The 22,648-nt window shown below is 33.6% G+C and overlaps 1 protein-coding gene across 2 annotated transcripts in view; it reads right to left on the reverse strand.

Moving 5' to 3' along the window:
• AGMO (alkylglycerol monooxygenase) overlaps positions 1–22,648 on the reverse strand; it is a 340,224-nt gene that overhangs the window by 135,007 nt on the left and 182,569 nt on the right. For both annotated transcript variants that reach the window (XM_055314479.1, XM_055314478.1), the window contains 2 exons: positions 20,310–20,392; positions 11,165–11,270 (listed from right to left, as the gene is read on the reverse strand). In XM_055314479.1, coding sequence (XP_055170454.1) covers positions 11,165–11,270; positions 20,310–20,392 — 189 coding nt within the window. The remainder of the gene's footprint in view (positions 1–11,164; positions 11,271–20,309; positions 20,393–22,648) is intronic.

The following is a 22,648-nucleotide window of genomic DNA, read 5'->3' on the forward strand; positions in this document are numbered from 1 at the left end:
GCCCAGGGCCTGATCCTGGAGACCCGGGATTGAGTCCCACATTGTGCTCCCTGCATGGAGCCTGCTTCTCCCTCTCCTGTGTCTCTGCCTCTCTCTCTCTCCTCTCTCTCATTCTTTCTCATGAATAAATAAATAAAAGCTTTAAAAATAAAAAAAAGAAATAAATAGAAATGGTAAGGGTGGACAGAAGAAAGCAGGAGCCCGGAGTAGGCCGTAAAGAATGCCAACATCAAATGTAAATCAGTATTTTCACTTTTTTCTTAACCAGTGTTTATTGAGTTTTCTATCACTTGTAACTAAATGAATCCAGACCAAAAAAAGCCGACATTGACACATAACAGTAGCTAAACAATTCAAAGCATGATTCACAGTATAGCATGTTAAAGGCACAGATTCCAGACTGTCTGGGTTTGAATCCTGTCTCTCCTACACACAGAACTGTGTTCTTGGGCAAATTGGATGTCTTCTTAATGTCTCAATTTCTTCATCTGTTAAATGTGACATACAGTAGCATCCACATTATAAAGTTGTTATGAGTATTTGAGGAAAGGATATTTACAAACCACTTAGAATACTACCGGCAGCATTCGTAAATTAAAATTACCTATGATATTTCTTGGTAAAAATTTAAATAAATGACAATAAAGCCAAAAAGCTTATATACAGATGTAGTTTAACTGAAGCTTTCTTCTTTTTGTGATAAACCTATAAATAAAAAGTCAACAAGGTGACAGGCACTGAGGGGGGTACTGATGGGATGAGTACTGGGTGTTATTCTATATGTTGGCAAATTGAACACCAATAAAAAATAAATTTATTAAAAAAAGTCAACAACTAAACTCCTAGTTCTGTCCCTTTCTTGCTAAGCTAAGCAGATGATATGATTATCTACATAGAAAATCTGAAAGAATCCACAAAAAACTCCTGAGACTAATAAGTGATTAGAACAAGGTTGCAGGATACAGGACTAATATAAAAATTCAATCAGTCTCTACATACCAGGAATGAACCAGAGGAGTTCAAAATTTAAAAGTGCAATGCCTTTTACATTAAAACTATATATATATCTATATCTATCTATCTATCTATCTATATATATATATATATATATATATATATATATTCAGGTAATAAATCTAACAAAATACCATATATACAAGTTCTGTATGAGGAAACTTAGAAAACACCAAGAATGAAATAAAAAACTAAATAAATAGATGGGGTGCCTGGGTGTTTCAGTCAGTTAAGCGTCCAACTCTTGATTTTGGCTCTGGTCATGATCTCAGGGTTGTGAGATCGAGCCCCACGTAGGGCTTCACACTCAATGGGGAATCTGCTTGATATTCTCTCTGTCTCTCTCAGCCCCTCCCTTCCTGTGCTCTCTCTCAAATAAATAAATATTTTTTTTAAAAACCTAAATAAATGGAGAGATATTCTTCATTCATGTATAGGAAGATTCAATATTGTCAAGATGTCAGTTATTCCGACTAGATTCAACATAATCACCATCAAAATCCCAGCCAGTTAATTTGTGATATTGACAAACCGATTCTAGTTTACGTGAAAAGGCAAAAGACCCAGAACATCCATCACAATATAAAGAAGGACAGTGTTGGATTGACATTACCTGACATCTAGACTTACTGGAAAGCAACAATGATCAAGGCAGTGTGGTATTCTTGAAAGAATATGCAATTATATCAATGGAACAGAATAGAGAGGGAGGAATTCAATCTATATAAATATAGTCAACTGATCTTTAAGAAGGGAACAAGGACAATACAGTGGAGCAAAGATAGTCCTTTCAAAAAAATGGTGCTGAAAGAAATGGACATACACGCACAAATGAATCTAGACACAGACATTACACTCTTTACAAAAACTTACTAAAAAATAAGAGATTTAAATTTAAAAACACAAAACTAGAAAACTCCCAGATGATAACATAGGAAAAAAACAGATGATCTTGAGAACAGCAGTGCTTTTTTGGATACAACACCAAATACACAATCCATCAAAGAAATAATTTATAAGCTGAATTTTTAAAATTAAAAACTCTTCTGCTATGCAAAAGACAATGTCAAAAGAATGAGAAGACAAGTTATCCAAAATATACAAAGAACTCTTAAAACTCAGCATAAGAAAACAACCAAACTTTTAAATATGGGCTATAGATCTTAACCGATAACTCACCAAAACACATACACAAGGGGCAAATAATCATATGAAAAGATGCTCCACATCATATGTCAACAGGTAAACGCAAATAAAACAATGAGATATCCCTTCATACCTATCAGAATGGCCAAAATCTGGAACATTGTTAAGACCAAATGCTAGTGAGGATATGAAGCAAAAGAAACTCTCCTCCAGGAATGGTAAGCGGTACAGCCATTTTGGAAGACAATTTGGAGATTTCTTACAAAACTAAACATTCTCTTACCATATGATCCAGCAGTTGTGCTCCTTTGTATTTACCGAAAGGAACTGAAAAATTATGTCTGCACAAAAACCCACACAGGGACCCAAAGGAACTGAAAACTTAAGTCTGCACAAAAACCCACACAGGGATATTTATAGCATTGTTATTCATAATTGCTAAAACTCGGAAGGAACCAAAATGTCCTTTAGTAGGTGAATGAATAAACTATGGTACATCCAAACAATGGAAAAATGTTCAGCATAAGAAATAAAAGAGCTATGAATCCATGAAAAGACACAAAGAAACTTTAAATGCATATTACTAAGTGAAGGAAGACAATCTGAAATTGTTTCATACTATCTGATCCCAACTAAATGACTAAAGGCAGAAAAATGGACACAGCAAAAAGGTCAGTGGTTGTCAGGGATTGAGGAGCACAGGGAAGGATGAATAAGGCAGAGCGCAGAGGAGCTTTAGGGCAGTGGAAGTACTCTGTGTGATACTATAATAATGGATACTTTATCTATCTATCTATCTATCTATCATCTATTTATCTATCTATCATCTATCTATGTTCAAACTAAACATTTTCAACAATAGAGAACCATAAGGTAAATTATGGACTTTGGATGACTATGATGCATCAACCTCAGTTCATCAGTTGTAACAAATGTAACAAATGCACCACTCTGGTGAGTACATTTGTGGGGGCAAGGAGTAGATGGGAAATCTCTACCTTTCTGTCAGTTTTGCTGGAAAACTTAAATTGCTCTAAAAAATAGTCTTAATTTAACAAAAAAATCATGGTTTCATGACATCATTTCAGTTACTTTTCAGTGACTCCTCTAATAAATAGCAGCCCTGGGACTCTGATAGCACAGCTGGTAGAAGCCCCACCCATCCATGTTGTGCTGTTCCCTGCTATTGCCAACAGCATTCAAGTGCCTTTAACTGAAGCTCTGACTTCTCTCTGGTTGTCCAGACATATCTTTTGCATATTTCATCTTAACCCCTATTTAAAACTCTGAACAGGGAAACCTGGCTGAAAAAAAAAAAAAGACTTCACAATATTGGATTACAGGTAATATATGTTCACTAAAAAATGCAGTAATCACAAAGAAAAAACTCAAGTCACAACACATAAACACAAACACTAATAAAATGTAGGTATATTTTCTTCCCATCTATCTTCTCTGCATTGAATTGTTTGTGCAAAATAGATTAATAACTTTATCGACAATAAGATAACTGAAATCAATAAACACAATTCTATCAAATAAAATTGAACTTGGAGATCCACTACCACTTCCAACTTTTCCTCCTAGATTCTTCCTATCTTAGTTCATGGTAACTCCATTCTTTTATTTTCTCAGACCAAAGCCATTGCAGTCATTCTTGACTCTTGTTTTTGTTTTTGTTTTGTTTTGTTTTCCATTTTCTCATCTGACTTGTGAGCAAAGCTTTCTTTTTCTACTTTAAATTTGCTTCTGGAATCTGACTACCTCCCTTCTCTAGGACATTAACTTCTCTCACCTTCATGTTTACAATAACATCCTAACTGGTGTCCTCACATCCTCTTCCTACCCTCCTTTCATTGTCCTCAACTCAGCCATCGAAGTGATCTTAAAATGTAAGTCAGTTCATATAGCACCTGTGCTCCAACTCCTCAGGGGTGTCATTTTATCTGGAGTACGATGGATAATTACAATGACCAAAAGGGCCTATCCCTGGTCTGATCCAGGGATATCAAAATGGTCTGATCCACATTATTGCTCTATTTTCTATCACCCTCCCTCTTGCTTACACAATTCCAAACATGTAGTGTTCATGTACATGATAGGCACACCCTGCCTTGGCACCTTTGCACCTGATGTTGCCTTCACCTGCTCTTCCCCAGGAATGCATTTGGTTTTTGCGCTCACATCAAGTCTTAACTGAAATTCCTCCAGCCTTCCTTGAGTACCATGTTCTAAAAGAATTTTGCCTCCTCTACCCCTCATTTACTTTTTAACATGGTACTTATCATTACCTACTAACCCTATATATGAATATAAATATATATGTGTATGTATATAAATATTTGTCTGAGTAATTGTGTGAATCCTCCCAAACTGGCAGACAGAAACTAGGGTGGCCCCATGATCCCCACCCTTGCCATTTATGACCTGTTAACCTGTACAGTCCCCTTCCCTGGAGTGTGTGTGAGGCCTATGACTTGCTTCTAGCCAACAGAATATGGCATAGATGAAGGGATTTCGCAGATGTAATTAAGGTCCTGAATCACTTGTTTTTTATTTGATACAACAGATTATCCTGAGGGAGCCTAGCTTAATCAGCTGAAAGCTCTTAAGAAGAGGGATTGAGCCCTTCCTGAAGCAAGTTTCTCCTTGTTTGCTTGATGAAGTAAGCAGCCATGTTGAGGCTGTCCATGTGGCATGGACCTGCAGGCAGCCTCCAGGACCTGGGAGCAGCCTCTACTCAAAAGCCAGCAAAAAGCTGGGGCCCTAAGTCATACAGCTGCAAGGAAATGAGTTCTGTCAACAACGTGAATGAGCTCGGAAGTGAATTTTTCCGTCGTTGAGCCTCCAGATGAGAACACAATCTGGCCAATACTTACTTTAAATGCAGCCTCTTGAGAGTCTGAACAGTTTTGAGGAAAACTGTGCCTGACCTCCTGACCCATGGGAACTGTTAGATAATAAATGGGTGTTGTTTTAAGCCACTAAATTTGTGGTAATTTGTTACACAGCAATCAAAAATTAATACACTGATTAAAATCTAATCTCCACAAAGACAGGGCTTTTGCTCTGTTTTTACTGGAGCAGGTGTTCCAGTAAGTGTTGAATAAACATTTCTGCCTGCTATTTAAAGCATTAGGCTAGCTGGTTCTATCTTCTGTGGGCATTTATTTACCTCCTATCAGGAGCCACACTTCAGGCTGTTGTTACTAGGTTCCTATCACTTAAGCAGCCCATGATCTCCTCTGCTTCTGGACTTTTCATTACACTCCTCCCTCATTGAAGTGCTCTGCACCTTCCTGCCAAATCTTTCATATCCAAATTCTACCCAGCTCTTGTGTACATCGTCAGCAGATGTAAGTTGGGTTACTATTTAGGGGTGATGTGCTTCTATTTTGATGACTTAGACTAAAATCCATAAATCTGATTTTAGATTTTTTCTGAGGTATAAATCTAAAGCCATTTTTTTTTAAATTCTAAAAGTTCTTTTGGAATCAACTCAAATTATTTGACCACTAAAAAGCAAATATTTTCAGGTTGGTATTTTCATTGCTTTTAATGTTGTAGTTTTAAAACCACTATTTTAGGTTTGTATGTGTGGTTTGTATATGTATGTGTGTTTATAATATACATGGATATAATTATTATGAATAATGCACACTACTCAAAAACGAGGTATTATATTAGGTTCTACTGACTCTGTCTCCTTTAGTCCTCTGAATACCAAAACAACCCCTGTGGGATTTTTATTCTCCTTATTTTGCTAAGAGAACTAAGCTAAGTGAGCCAAACTGTGGTTATTTTTGATAACTTCCTAAAGACCACACAACCAATTGGTAGAGCTGGGAATGACATTTTTGATTTGTGTGATTTCAAAGCCAATGCTTTTCCCAGCACCTTAACTATTTTCTCAATTAAATAAAAAGTTATATTTAACAAAATACACATAGGATCAAAATATCTGTAAACAAGTATTTTCCATTATCTTATACATATATTTTTATCAAAAATAGGTATTCATCTTTGACTTCGCTATCTTCCCTTTAAAGGCACATCAGGTCAAATATTTTTAAGGTCATTGATGTAAGGAAGGCAAATCAACCACAATCTCACAGGCATATGAGCTAGTAGAAAAAAAATGTCTGTGCTGTATGTTAGTGAGAAATGAATGGATGAAAAAATGAAGGGATTGTTTTTCTATCAAATTTCCTGTGAATGAAAAAGCAAGTAAAAAAAAAAAGGTACAGGTGCCTGGGTGTCTCTATTGGTTGAGTATCAGACTCCTGGTTTCAGCTTAGGTTATGGTCTCAGGGTCATGGGATTGACCTCTATGTCAGCTCCAGACTCAGCAGGAAGTATGCTTGAGATTCTCTCTCCCTCTCTACCTGCTCCTCCCTCACACTCTCTAAAAAAATACATTTTTTTTAAAATTCCCCTGGCTGTTTGGGGTCTTTTCTGATTCCACAGGGGCATCACAATGCCAGATTTCAGGTTGTACTACAAAGCTGTGTTCATCAAGACAGTGTGGTACTGGCACAAAAACAGACACATAGATCAATGGAACAGAACAGAGAACCCAGAAGTGGACCCTGAACTTTATGGTCAACTAATATTCGATAAAGGAGGAAAGACTATCCATTGGAAGAAAGACAGTCTCTTCAATAAATGGTGCTGGGAAAATTGGACATCCACATGCAGAAGAATGAAACTGGACCACTCTCTTGCACCATACACAAAGATAAACTCAAAATAGATGAAAGATCTAAATGTGAGACAAGATCCCATCAAAATCCCAGAGGAGAACTCAGGCAACACCCTTTTTGAACTTGGCCACAGTAACCGGAGAAGGACAAACAGTGTATGTTCTCATTCATTTGGGGAATATGAATAATAGTGAAAGGGAATATAAGGGAAGGGAGAAGAAATGTGTGAGAAATATCAGAAAGGGAGACAGAACATAAAGACTCCTAACTCTGGGAAATGAACTAGGGGTGGTGGAGGGGGAGGAGGGTGGGGGGGTGGGGGTGAATGGGTGACGGGCACTGAGGGGTACACTTGACGGGATGAGCACTGGGTGTTATTCTGTATGTTGGTAAATTGAACACCAATAAAAATTAATTTATAAAAAAAAATAAAAATAAAAAAATAAAAAAATACATTTTTAAAATCTTAAAAAAAATTTACACGAGTTGGTGGTCAAAATATTAATAAACCTAGCTAAAGAAATATGCAAGGGTATGGGCTAATCACTGCAAACACTAAATAAACAACTATACATTTGTATAGCAATTAATTCTATTTATAGATACCCAGAGCACCACTCCCTTACTTCATATTCTGTGGATAGAAGCTAAAGGGAATAAATCTGCCACGTCCAGGTCACAGGATCAAATTTAAATTCTACTTTGTACTTCTGACTCAGAATTATAATTACCTAGGAACTGGTAATTAATTGAAGGCCAATTTTCCATTCTGTGTGTGCTTGTGTGTATGTGTTTATAGCTGTAAGTGTGGCCAGTGGTACACTCACTTAGTGTAGAAGGATGATTACCATACAAATCTATAGCATCTGACTTACATAATGAAGCAGTATGACAGAAAGACTTCCAACCAGCCTTCTAGATAAATAGAAAAAGAGTCGCAGGGCTATAAGCTGATGCTACCAATATATACAAAATTAATTTATAAAACAAGGGATTAATCGCTTCAATGACACTGATTCTAATGATAGCTTCAAAGAAAAATGATGAGAACATTGTGTCATTATAATGTGATCACCCCTGATTCCTATTAAATGTAGTCACTGAGGCTATTTGTTAGGTTTCTATTCTCCTTATGTGGGGCAAAGAATTAGTTATCTTAATAGTATGGTAAGTAGTAAGAATTTACATAAAACCCTAATGTGAGGAAGACACAAATATTAAATTTACAATTAAGATTATAAGAACTGACTTTTTTTAAATTTTGAGTTTAAGGAACATAAAAATTGATAACTTGTAATTTAAATTTTTTTTGAACTCTAAAAAGAAAGAAAAGGCTGCTTCATAGGTAAAATGTTGATAATAAAATACTAACCCGGTCTTTACATATAGTTACCTCCAGTTGCAGAAGATTTGTTCAGTTTTACCAATGGAAATTCAATGGTTAATAATAATGATGATGATAATGCTTTAATAATAGCAGCAATATTTTAATTATAATATAGTACTAATAGTAAACATGAACAATGATATTAACTAACATGTATCAGGTGCTTCCTATAATGCTACCTTTGTGTCATTAACTTTTTGCAACAAACCATATAAGTAGACATATTAATACACCATGTCAAGGAAATGTTTCATTGGCAAATCACAGTCAGTGTTCATTCTTGAAGAACCAGCCGTGTGCATGCCTAGATGAACAAGAACAGGTTCTGGAAAGAGTAGGTAAGCAGCCTGAAATATTTTGCCATTGTCTTCCTTCCCTTGAATCATAAACTAAAGATAGTTCAGAGGTAAATTATTGAAGCCTTTTCAAAACATTTTTGGAGTCAAAATGATACGATCCTTTATTTGGTCTTCACATTTTTCAAAGACCTTTCGTTCCATTGCATCTGTATTTTTTTTTTTTATCTAAATCCCTTGAAGTGCATGAGTATTGTTATCCTTACATGGAAGGAAATGTCACTAGATAATTGAGTAACAGTGTCAGACTGAGTTTGTATTCTGACTGGTTTCCTTATTAGTTATGTTAATGCAGACAAGTTTTCAAGCTCTCTGTAACTCAGTTTTTTTATTATAAAAATAATAATAGTAGCTACACCCTATTACAATGACATGAAGATTAAATGAAATAATAGGAGCAAGGCATTTAGAACACAGTAAAATTCAGTGCATGTGAACTCTCATTAAATATATTTTACAGTAAACAACCTGAGGCACAGAGTCTAATGTCATAGAGTCAGCATTAGGCTAAGAATTCATAATCATGACTTTTGGGCTCAACATTATTTGCTCCTTTAAGCCAGTGGTTCCCAAATTTGACTTTTGGATCCTGAGGCAAACCAAAGAATTAATCCAAGGAATTTTTCATTTCATATAAAATGATAATAATAATAGCATCTATTTTTTATTGAACAGGTACTGAATGCTAAGCATGTGTTAATGAGATTTAGATGTGCTAAATCTCGTATACAGGTTCTCCTTTAATCCTCAAAATTCTACTAGATAGACAGTTTTACTTCATCCATTCATAGACAAGGAAGGCAAAGCTAAGAATATTTAAGTTGACAAATATTAGCAAGTTCCTGAGTTAGAAATCAAATTCAGGCAATGGGGCTTCCAAGCTCAAGTCCTAGCCACTCATGTTCACCTACTTACTAAAATAAGTAAATGGACCGCATCTCACCATTAGAATTCATCATGTTCAAAAGTTAGACACACTACACAGTCCTCTACTATCCCATCATCAATGAACCCCAAATGCAATGTGGTTCTGTAAGCCTACATCCCACTTGCTTATACCATGGCTACCTTAAAGAATCCACATTCTCTATTTGCTTATGGAGCATTTAAGATAAACTACCACAGTATACCCAAGAGCAGATTCATTACGTGGAATTATTTTCATACCTATAATTACATACCTATAATTACAATATCTTTCCTCATTAGAATGTGAAAATGCTATTCTTTGATTTTAATATTTTATTTTTTGGCATATATATTTCCAAATCTCATTAAATACGTGTAATATATGCTTTTTCATTTTGATTTTAGCTTGTAATCTAAAGAAACAATCTTATAGCACTTGTTATATAAACTTTATTTAGTGCCTATTTAAACACAAAATGGATTAGATTAGATGATATCTAGTAGCCTGATACTAACATTTTCTGCATCATTTCTTAAATTTACACAATGTTTAAAGTAAGAAATATATTCAGGTGGTGCAGAAATTTTAAATAGTAAAGGATATTAACTTCACATTAAGAAAATCTTCCCCATATTTCTTTCTCCCAGTCACACAGTTCACCTTCCCATGGGCAACCACATATTAAGTTGTTATTTATCTTTCCAGATATATTTACATACATATAATAAATACATTTATTATATATTTATATGTATGTTTATGTATTCATATATTTATAAATATATACATGTGTATATATATATATATGTATATCCTCCCTCATTTTTACACTTATATGCTTTGTATGGTAGTGCCAAATTGTTTTCCAAAGAGTTTTCTTCAATTTACTATCATTACTAAATTATAAAAGCACTTGCTTTAGTCTTTTCATTGATGCTGGGGGAATGTTTGCATTTATGTTTCATTTTTAAATAAGGTCACATATTTCATATCCTGGGCATGTTGGTAGGCTGATCAGGTTAAGTTATATAACCCTTAATTTAATAGAATAATGAGAATAAAAAAAGTTTTAACAGTTATCTAAGATCTGAGATAATAAACATATATCCCCACAGTTTTGGAAGTTCTTGGAAGATGTTTTAGTCATCATAGAACATCAAATTATAACTTAATATTTTTCAGGCGTAGAAAGATTTCAGTGACATCAGTGGTTTTATTTCTATAGAATCATTATCTCTTGTGGGTAATTGATAAAGACATTTTAATCACAATTTTTACCTTAAAAGCCTATAAAGAAAAATCTCAAATGGAAGAGTCTCTGCCAATACTTTTCTGTAATCTGTTTACTTGTTGAGAACCAACTACGTGGACTAATTTTTCTTTATAAACATCATGCAATATAATTTGTCCAACAATTCTAAGAGGTTAATGATATTGATCCAAATTTAAAGACCAGAAAGCTGAAACTCAACATATTAACTAGCTCCAGATGACACAATTAATACAGTATGGTTAGGTAAATGAATAGGTAAGAGTTTCCCATGAATACTAGCCACAAAATGAATAGACAAGAACACTGTTGAATGAATGGGTATAATACACAATAGTTGTATAATCATGTGATAGCCTCCTAAAACAAATGTCTTACCTCAAAAGCAAATGACAAGGAAGGAATCAAAGGCTTCAGATGACCAATTCTATACAACATTAGGAATACCAAGCACCGGAAAGTTTCCAGAACAGCTGCCTTAGGTCTGAAATAAATGTCATTAACACATATTAGCTTTAAACATGTTCTTTATATGTTTACATGTTATAATTGATACAGTGATATACATTTCTTATAATTTTCAAGAAATATACAGTATTTTAATGCATTTGAAGAGATTGAGCCTCTGAAGCTGTTTGAAAATGGCCATTAAACTAAGAAATAAATGCATCTTTTTACAGAAAATGTGTTCTGTATCAATGTATTGCTTGGTTTGAACTATGATGAGTTAGGGTGAAGCATACTTTCAACTAATAAATAAAATACTAAACAACTAATTTTCTAGGATTTGAAGTAAATGAGACATCTGTCATTCACTCAATACTTTTATACTTCATTTATTTAAAAAATTACTTGCAAGGAGGACTAATATAGTTAAACCACTCTATAATAATGAATTGCTAATTTCTGAACTATAGGGAAAATGGATAATGTGTGATTATGCCTAATATTATAAGTAGCCTAATTATAGACCTTTGTTAATTATTTTGTGATGAACATTTTTGTATATATGGTATTTTTAAAATTCAAACTCTAAAAAGGTTAAGTAAGCATGTTTTTGTATTTGAAACAGCATTAAATGTCTTATACAGATAAGCATTTATTTTTTTATTTTTTATTTTTAAAGATTAAATTTATTTATTCATGAGAGACACAGAGAGAGAGAAAGGCAGAGACACAGGCAGAGGGAGAAGCAGGCTCCATGCAGGGAGCATGATGTGGGACTCGATCCCAGGACTTCAGGATCACACCCTGGGCTGAAGGCAGGCAGGCACTAAACCGCTGAGCCACCCAGGGATCCCCACAGATAAGCATTTATAAATTACTTTGTAAGGTTAGGAATGAACAGCTAGTTTATCAGCTTAAAATAAACTTCATATATTGATCTAACATTCATTGGATAAATATTTTGTAACAAATAAACAGTATTGTTATGACAGGTGAATTGTCTAGTTAAAATATTCTTGAATTAATGCCATAATACAGACGTACTATTTAATTTAGAATATAGAGGTATAAAGAGAAAAGTGAAGAAAATCTAAAGTAGTATATTTACTTAACTCAAATATATCTCATGCTTCTAATTATAGCTATTTTTTAAAATTGAATATAACATTTTTATGCAAAAAAGAGAACAATTTTTTTCTACTTTAAACTCAGTTAAAACGAGTAATGGTTTATGATTTGTTTGCATTCAAGTAAATATGACTTTTCTTTTTGTGAATAAAATATTAAAATTTTCACCTTGTCAAATAATGCTATATAATTAGTATAAACTAGTTTCTTTTAAAAAAATCAATATCTGGATTATTTCCAACATAAAAAAATGTCTATTTTAAAACACAATTTTTATTAACTATATTCTATTATTTACTCTTAAATATTTTAAATTGTGAAATTAACTATACACGGAGAGAAATATATAAAGCAGAAATATGCAGTTTGATGATTTCAATAAACAACCTCATAACCACCACTCAATATCAGCACCCCTAAAGATAACACCTCCTCAGTACTACCACTTTCCTTCTACCTGAGAAAGAATCACTACCCTTTTATGGTAGTCATAGCCTTTTTCTCTTTTTAAAATTTACATGTTTACCACATTAGCATAAATTATTTAAAATTATTGTACATATATATTTTTACTTTTTATAAATGGCATTATATTGGTTCTTTTAAAAGATTTTATGTATTTATTCACGAGAGACCCAGGAAGAGAGGTAGAGACATAGGCAGAGGGAGAAGAAGACTCCCTGGAGGGGAGCCTGATGCGGGACTAGATCGCAGGACCCTCGGATCAAGAACACAGCCAAAGGCAGACACTCAACCACTGAACCACCCAGGTGCTCCTATATGCCATTATATCGTACACACTCTTTTGTACCTAGCATCTTTCACTTAGTGTTGTTAATGAGATACACCTATGATGCTGCACATAGCAGCAGTTCATTCTTTTCACTCTTATAGAGCGTTCCATTGTGTTATGTCAATATCCATGCATCCATTCACCTCGTAAAGGACATTTGGATTGTTGACAGCATTTGTTTATTATGAAAAATACTATCTGAACATTCTTTTACATGCTTGGACTGCCAGTTAATATAGTATATATGTTCAAATTTAGTAAAATTTTCAGTTTTTCAATAGATATCACAATACAAATTCTTCCTTCAGTGTGTGAGCATTTCATCAATATTGTCAACACTTTTAGTCATTTAGGATAAAAGGTATTTACTACTTACAAAATTTGCAAAAAGCATTTCCTATTTCAAGGTTTTATTTCTTAATGAGAGTTAATTATAGAAGAATTTATTTTCTTAATGTTATTATAGTCTGATTAATCAATTTACCTTTATGATTAGGGATTTTTTTGTGCCATTTAATATTTTTACCTACATCAAGGTTATAGAGATATGTTACTATGCTATTTGCTGGAATCTATGTTAGTTTTCCATTCATTTTTAAATCTGTAAGTCCCTGACCCCAGAATTAACTTTTTATGGTGTGAGATATTTATCAAGTTTATTTTTCTTATTCCTATGTGGAAATCCAGTGTTTCCAAGACCATTTATTGAAAAGACAGCCTTTTTCCACAGCTCTGCAGGGACACTTTTGTCACAAATCAAGTATATATATATATATATATATATATATATATATATATATATATATTCGTGGATCTGTTTCTAGGTTCTCTGTTCTAATCTTTGTGCCAATAAAACATGTCTAATTACTGTAGCTTTATAATTAATCTTGACAGCAAGTAGAGCAACTACTGCCATTTTTTTTAACCTGAAGACAGTGTTGGCTATTGTAGGTCCTTTGTATTTCCATTTACATAGATCTTAGAAAGACCCTGACAAATTCGAGGAAAAAACCTTTTACAATTTCAATTCCAAATGTATTAAATATGTAAATACTTTGGTGAGAATTTATAATCTTTATAATGCCAAGCATTCCAATCTATGACTATAGTTATCTCTCCATTTATTTAGTTCCTTATTTTTCATATTTCAATACTTTGATAGTGTTTTACAGAGATCTTTTACTCATTTAAGTTTTTATTATTTTTTAAGATTTTATTTATTTATTTGAAGAAGAGAGAGACCACAGTGGGAAGGAGAAGAGGGAGAGGGAGAGGGAAAAGCAGCCTCCTGCTGATTGGGAAGCCTGATGCAGGACTGGATCCCAGGACTTAGGATCATGACCTGAGCTGAAGGCAGACACTTAACCAACTGAGCTACCCAGGCACCCCTTAAGTTTTTAATTCCAGTTAGTTAACATATAGTGATATATTAGTTTCAGGGGTACAATATAGTGATTTGACAATTCCATACATACCCCACTGTTCATTACAAGGAAGCTCCTTAATTTCCATCACCTATTTCATCATCCCAGCATTCACCCCTCCCTTCTGGTAACCATCTGTTAGTTCTCTATAGGTAAGAATCTTTCTTGTTTTTTTCTCTCTTCCTCTCTCTTGTTTTCCCTTTGCTCATTTATTTTGTTTCTTCCACATATGAGTGAAATCATATGATATTTGTCTTTGACTTATTTCACTTAGCATTATATTCTCTAGCTCCATCCGTGTTATTGCAAATGGCAAGATTTCATTCTCTTTTATGGTGGAAATATATATATATATCACTCTTCCATATATCCATTAATCAATCAATGGACACGTCTTGGGCTGCTTCCATATCTTGGCTGTTGTAAATAATGCTGCTGTAAACAAAAGGGTGAATGTATCCCTCTGAATTAGTGTTTTTGTATTCTTTGGTTAAATACCTAGAAGTGCGATTACTGTTTTCCACAGTGGCAGCACCAGTTTGTATTCCCATCAACAGCACAGGAAGGTTCCTTTTTCTTCACATCCTCACCAACGCCTGTTGTTTCTTGTGTTGTTGGTTTTAGCCATTCCAATAGGGATGACGTGATATTTCATTGTAGTTCTGATTTGCATTTCCCAGATGATAGGTGATGATAACCACATTTTCATGTGTCTGTTGGCCATGTGAATGTCTTCTTTGGAAAAATATCTGTTCATGTCTTCTGCCCATTTTTTAATTGGATTATTTGGTTTTTGGGTGTTGAACTGTATAAGTTCTTTATGTATTCTGGATACTAACCTTTTATTGGCTATGTTATTTGCAGATATAGCCTCCCATTCAATAAGCTGACTTTCAGTTTTGTTGATTATTTCCTTTTTGATAAGCTTTTTATTTTGATGAAGTCCTAACAGTTTAATTTTGCTATTATTTCCCTTGCTTCAAGGGACCTAACTGGAAAAAAGTTGCTATGGCCAATGTCAGAGAAGTTACTGCCTGTGTTCTCTTCCAGAATTTTTATGATTTCAGGTCTCACAATGAGATTTTTAATCCATTTTGAATTCGTTTTTGGTGTATGGTGTAAGAAAAGCAGTCCAGTTTCATTTTTTGGATATGGCTGACCAGTTTTTCCAACACCATCTATTGAAGAGACAATTTTCAGTCCCCATTGGATATTTTTTCATGCTTTGTTGAAGATTAATTGACGATATAATTGTGGACTTATTTCTGGGTTTTCTATTCTGTTCTATTGATCTATGTGTCCATTTTTGTGCCAGTACCATATTATTTTTATCACTAAAACTTTGTAATATAACTTGAAGTCCAGATTGTGATGCCCTGAGCTTTGCTTTTCAAGATTGCTTTGGCTATTTGAGTTTTTTTGTGGCTCCATACAAATTTTAGGATTTTTTGTTCCAGTTTTATATATCTCTTACATATATAAATGTTGGTATTTTGACAGGGGTTGCAGTGAATGTGTAGATTGCTTTGGGTAGACATTTTAACAATATTTGTTTTTTCCAATCCATGAGTATAGAATATGTTTCCAATTCTTTGTATCATCTTTAATTTCTTTTATCAGTGTTTTACAGTTTTCAGAGTACAGGTATTTCACCTCTTTTGGTTAGATTTATTCCTGGGTACTTTATTATTTTTGATCCAATTTTAAATGGAAATGTTTTCTTAATTTCTCTTTCTCCTGTTTCATTATTAGTGTATAGAAATGCAACAGATTTCTGTATACTGATTTTATATCTTGCGAGTTTACTGAATTTCTTTGAGTTCTAGAAGGTTTTTTTTGGCGGGTCTAGGGTTTTCGATGAATAATATTACATCATCTGCAAATAGTGAAGGTTTTGTTTCTTGCTTACCAATTTGGATGTCTTTTATTAATTTTTTTTCTTTTATTTCTTTTTGATGTCACATTCGTATGGCTAGGACTTCCAGTACTAGATTGAATAAAAGTGCTGAGAGTGGAAATCCTTGTTTTGTTTCTGACTTTACATGAAAAGCTTTCAGGTTTGCCCCATTGAGGATTACATTAACTGTGAGTCTTTTGCCTATGGTCTTAATGATGTGGAAGTGTGTTCCCTCTGTTCCTACATTGAGGGTTTTTATCTTGAATAGATGTACTTTGTCAAGTACTTTTTTTTGCATTTATTGAAGTGATCATGTAGTTCTTATCCTTTCTTTCTTTCTTTTACTTATATGGTATGTCATTTTGATCAATTTGTGAATATTGAGCTGCCCTGGCAACCCAGGAATAAACCCCACATCATCTTGGTGAGCAATCTTTTTAATATAGTATTGGATTTAGTTTCCAGTATTTTGTTGAGGATTTTTGAATCTATGTTCATCAGAGATCTTGGACTGTACTTCTTTTTTTGGGGTGAGGTCTTTATCTGGTTTTGGCATCAGGGTAATGCTGGCCTCATAGCAAAAGTTGGGAAGTTGTCCTTCCTCCTCTATCTTCTGGAATAGTTTGAGAATAGATATTAACTCCTCCTTAATGGAAGAATTGTCAGAAGCCATTTATTTAGTCCTGGAATTCTGTTTGGTGGGAGTTTTTTGATTATTGATTCAATTTCTTTTCTGATTATCAGTCTGTTAAATTATTTTTTAGTTTTTGTTTCAGTTTTGGTAGGTTATATGTTTGTAGGAATTTATCAATTTCTTTGAGGTTGGCCGTTTTTTGGCATATAGTTTTTCATAATGTTCTTTTGTAATTACACTTCTGTTGTGTTGGTTGTTATTTTTCCTCTCTTATTTGTAATTTTATTTACTTGAATCCTTTCTCTTTTTTTCTTGATAAACATGGCTACAGTTTTATCAATTTTATTGATTTTTCCAAGAACTAGCTCCTGGTTTCATTGATCTGTTCTATTGTTTTTTAAGTTTCTAGATCATTTATCTCAGCTCTCATATTTATTATTTCCTTTCTTCTGGTAGGTTTAGGTTTGACCTATTGTTACTTTTATAGCTCCTTTAGGTGCAAGGTTAAATCAGTTAGTTGAGATTTTTCTTGTTTCTTGAGGTAAGCCTGTATTGCTACAAATTACCCTCTTAGGATTGCTTTTGCTGCATCTCAAAGGCTTTGAACTATTGTGTTTTCATTTTCATTTCTTTCCGTGAAATTTTGATTTCTTCTTTTATTTCCTGGTTTATCTATTCATTGTTTAGTAGCATGCAACACAACCACAAGTATTTGTGTTCTTTCCAGATATTTTTTCTTGTGGTTGACTTTTAGTTTCATAGCATTGTGGTCAGAAAAGGTGTGACTTCAATCTTTTTCAATTTACTGTGGCTTGTTTGGTGGTCTAATATGTGACTTATCCTGGAGAATGCTCCATGTGCACTCAAAAAGAATGGGTATTCTATTGTTTTAGGATGGAATGTTCTGAATATATCTGTTAAATCCATTTGGTTCAGTGTGCTATTCAAATGTGTGTTCCCGTTTCAGTTGATTTTCAGTTTAGATGATCTATTGATATAAGTGGGATATTAAATTCCCCTACTATAATTGTATTATTATCAATTGGTTCCTTTATTAACTGTTTTATGTATTTGGCTGCTCCCATGTTGCGTGCATAAATATTTTCAATTGTTATATCTTGTCGGATTGTCCCCTTTGTTATTATATAATGCCCTTCTTTGTCTCTTGTTAAAGTTTTCATTTAAAATCTATTTTCTCTGATATGAGTATTGCTACTCAGGCTTTTCTTTGACATCCATTTGCATGCTAAATGTATCTCCATTTCCTCACTTCAATCTGCAGGTGTTTTTAAGTCTGAAATGAGTCTCTTTTATACAGCATATAGATGTGTCTCTCTTTTTTTTCTAATCTATTTTGTTACCCTATGTCTTTTGATTGGACTCTTTAGTCCATTTACATTTAAGTAATTACTTATAGATATGTATTTTTTTGCCATTTTATTACCTGTTTTGTGGTTATTTCTGAAGCTTTTCTCCAATCCTTTCTTGTCTTATCTGTTTAATGGCTTGCTGGTTTTCTTTAGTGATATATTTGGATTCCTTTCTTTTTATTCTTTGCATATTTAGTAGTAATTTTTTTATTTATGGTTACCATTTGGCTTGTATATAATACCTTTTGCAAGTAGAAATCTGTATTAAGTTGACTGTCATTTAAGCTTGAACCCATTATTTCTTTACTCCTCTCTTCACCATGTTTTAAGTATATGGTGTCATACTTTACATCCTTCTTTTTTTTTGGTATGAGTTCCTTGACTGATATTCTACAAAAATATTCATTTTTACCACTCCTGTGTTTCCCACCTTCATACTGTCACTGTTGTTTTAAAGAGTCCTTTCCACTCAAAGAGTCACCTTTAATGTTTCTTGCAGGGCTGGTTTAGTGGACATGAACTCCGTTAGGTTTTGTTTTTCTGGGGAACTCTATTTCTCCTTTTTTTCCGAATGGTAGCCTTGCTGGATAGATTATTCTCAATTGCAGATTTTTCCCATTGAGCCCTTTGAATCATGCCACTTCCTTCTGGCTTGAAAAGCTTCTGCTGAAAAATCTGCTGATAGCCTTGTGGAGTTTTCCTTGTATGTAACTTTTTTTTTTCTTGTTGCTTTTACATTTTTTCTTTATCACTATGTTTTGCCATTTTAATCATATGTCTCTGTGTGGATCTTTTGTTGATTTTTTGGAAGTTCTCTGTGTCTCCTGTATCTGGATATCTGTTTCCTTTCCCAGATTAGAGAAGTTTGCTGCCTCCTTTTCTTTCTCTTCTTCTGGGACTCCTATAATGCTAATGTTATTGCTTTTCATGGGATAACTGAGTTCCCTAAATCTAATCTCTTTTTGCATAATTCTTTTTTCTCTCTTTTGTTCAGCTTGATTACTTTCTATTACTTTTTCTTTTAGGTCACTAACTTGGTCCTCTGCTTCTTCCGGCCTGCCGCTCACTGCATCAAACATGTTCCTAATCTCATTTATTGCACTCATCATCTCTGATGTTTTAAAAATCTCTGTCTCAAATTGTGTAGGTGAATGCAGTTTCTGGCTAGGGTAGTTATTAATACAAATTTCTTTAAATATGCTGTGTGGGGCAGCCTGGGTGGCTCAGCGGTTTAGCGCCGCCTTCAGACCAGGGCGTGATCCTGGAGACCCGAGATTAAGACCCACATTGGGCTCCCTGCATGAAGCCTGCTTCTCCCTCTGCCTGTGTCTCTGCCTCTCTCTCTCTCTCTCTCTCATTAATAAATAAATAAAATCTTTAAAATAATAAATAAATAAATAAATAAATAAATAAATAAATAAATAAATAATAAGCAAGCTATGTGAAGGAAAGAACATACTCTTTAAGTACACAGCACACATTCTGGCATATATTGAAGTTTTCAGTGGCAAAGGAAAGTACTCAAATATGTTTCATATTTTGTTAAGTACTTAGACTTGTGGTCTATGTTTTGCCAAATTACTCATTACCTTTATAGGTTTCCATTAATAATATTAAAAACCTAGATTGCATTTAATATGCTTAGATTTAAAATGCACTCTTGATTATAAAAATCAGATAAACTGCTATTCTGTTTAATGTAAAATATTGTGAAATTATACGTTCAACTTTATTTTTTAATAAGGAATGATGATGAATATCAAAGTTTCACATATATTTTTAAAACAACATTATAAAACTACAAAAAAATGAAAGAATTTCACTTCTTGCCTTTGATCTAGAAGAAATCCAATAGAAGTCAATGTTAGGATAATGAAGCAAACCCTCAGAAGGACGGTGGCCTGTGATAGTGCCTGTCAAGGAAACACAGAGACAAGCAAATTCTTTAGGAGAGTTACCAAAAGGAACATCAGAATTTAAAACTGTCAAGAAAACCCACCTCAAATTTTATTTTATATTACACCATTTGTCACTGACATTTTTCAAGAAGGTTGAATACACAGAGGACATTTTCGGTTTCCTAATGGCATTTGATTATAAGAGCTGGACAAAAAAAAAAAAAGAGCTGGACAATTAGAGAATGAATTGGACACTTAAATTGCTTAAAGTGTTCTTTCTAAAAATTCTCCTCTACGTTTTGATTTATAATTTTTTGAAACACCTATGTTCCCATATATGGAGAAATCACATACATTTTTATGAATAAATAAATATCACATTGCAATAGCTATGTTTAATATCATCAATTTAATACAGAAAATATTTAAAGGAGGATGTGTTTATGAGTGCAAACACATAAATGGAACATATTGTACAAATATATATTTATATATTTGGTGAAATCTATAGGTTCATATGTACATGTCAAAGGCTATCTTTTGAAATATTGTAACAAAACATGTTTTCATTATAATTATAAAATTATGCATTTTCTTACATATCAAAATTTAATAATAATGTTTATTGAGCATCTACTATTTTATAGCTTTCATGTTATGTGTTTCATATACTTTAATTCTTTTTATATTCCCTACAACCTTCCACATAAGGTATCATTATATCTGTTTCACATATGAAAAAAAAAACGGGAATCAAAGGATTAAGTAAGTTATCCATCATCACACAGAAATAAATGATGCTTCTGAAATTCAAAATCACCTTCCTGGGCAGCCTGAGTGGCTCAGCCGTCCACTGCTGCCTTCAACCCAGTGACCCTGGAGACCCGGGATCAAGTCTCACATCGGGCTCCCTGCAATGGAGCCTGTTTATCCCTCTGCCTGTGTCTCTGCCTCTCTCTCTGTCTCTGTGTCTCTCATGAATAAATAAATAAAATCTTTAAAAAACAAACAAACAAAATCACCTTCCTGACCTCAAAATGTGACAATGGTGGATAAATATGAACAACAAACTTAAAGAGGACAAGGACAGAGATCTAAATTGAGGTTAACATAACTACTTTTTAGAGTCAGATGAATAGTGCTTTAGTTTAAAAATGGATCAGTGAAAGCAAAAAGTTGGATACACATCCCCTGAAAGATTCCCCTACAGAGAGACTGTGTAATGTTTTGGTCACTATTTTAGCCACTTTGTTGTATCACACTAATGCTGTTTATGTTTCACCCTAATGAGAATACCAGAAGTGCAATACAACAAAGTGGTTAAAATAGTGATCAAAATATTATGCAAACACTACCTCTTTGCTTTTTAATGAAATAACAAGGTAATTTCAATTCACTGTTAACTAATATATACACCTACCAAAATTGTATCTGTCCAAAGTTATAAACAATAAGCAAAAGCTATCAATTGCAGCTGTTGTCCACATCCAATAGCCCAGCTCCACACCTCCTTGTAAATCAACCCTGACCTCATGGCCAACTTACAACACCTCCCTATTCACTATCATATGCCCAGATGGCACCCAGAATTGATAGGGATTTAAAACAAAGCAATAGTTTAGTAGATGAGTACAGAAAAGTAATAAAAATATGAATAAAAAGTATCGTAATATTTAGGGATATGGGGACAGAGCTAGGTATCAGATATAAGAGGGCATGCTCAGTGGACGCTACAATGTTTTAGTGAAACACTATTTGGGTATGCAGAATTCAGCAGCGGCTGCTTTGGGATAGTGCAGCAAAAGTACCAGAAAAATATTTTCTTGGTGGTGGAGGCAACTGGGTGTGCTTGAGCAGATTAATGGTTGCTTAAGGGAAACATTTTGTCTTTAAAGAAAATTGCTGTTTTCACTATTTTTGCTTCATTTTGATTCCTTAGGAGAAAATTCACATGAAAGAAAGAAACTATTTGTGCCCCAAAACTATAGCATGATTTTAACTGCTCTGTAAGAATATGGAATTGGAATTATGAATTGAATCTATAAGCCATGTAATCATAAGCAAATTATTTGGCATTCCTAGGGCTCTTTTATGTGTTTGGTACAACTGAAATAAAATATGGATTTGGCAGCAACTATAATAAAGTACTGAGAAGAGTGCTTGACACAAAGCTAACTAATGGTTATGATAAGAATATCATTGTTGTTATTTTTAGTCTATCCTGCTTTTTCAAATGGTACTTGGGTTAACCTTAATGAATTACTATAAAAT

Source organism: Nyctereutes procyonoides, unplaced genomic scaffold, assembly GCF_905146905.1.
Source record: "Nyctereutes procyonoides isolate TBG_1078 unplaced genomic scaffold, NYPRO_anot_genome, whole genome shotgun sequence".
Lineage (NCBI taxonomy): Eukaryota > Metazoa > Chordata > Mammalia > Carnivora > Canidae > Nyctereutes > Nyctereutes procyonoides.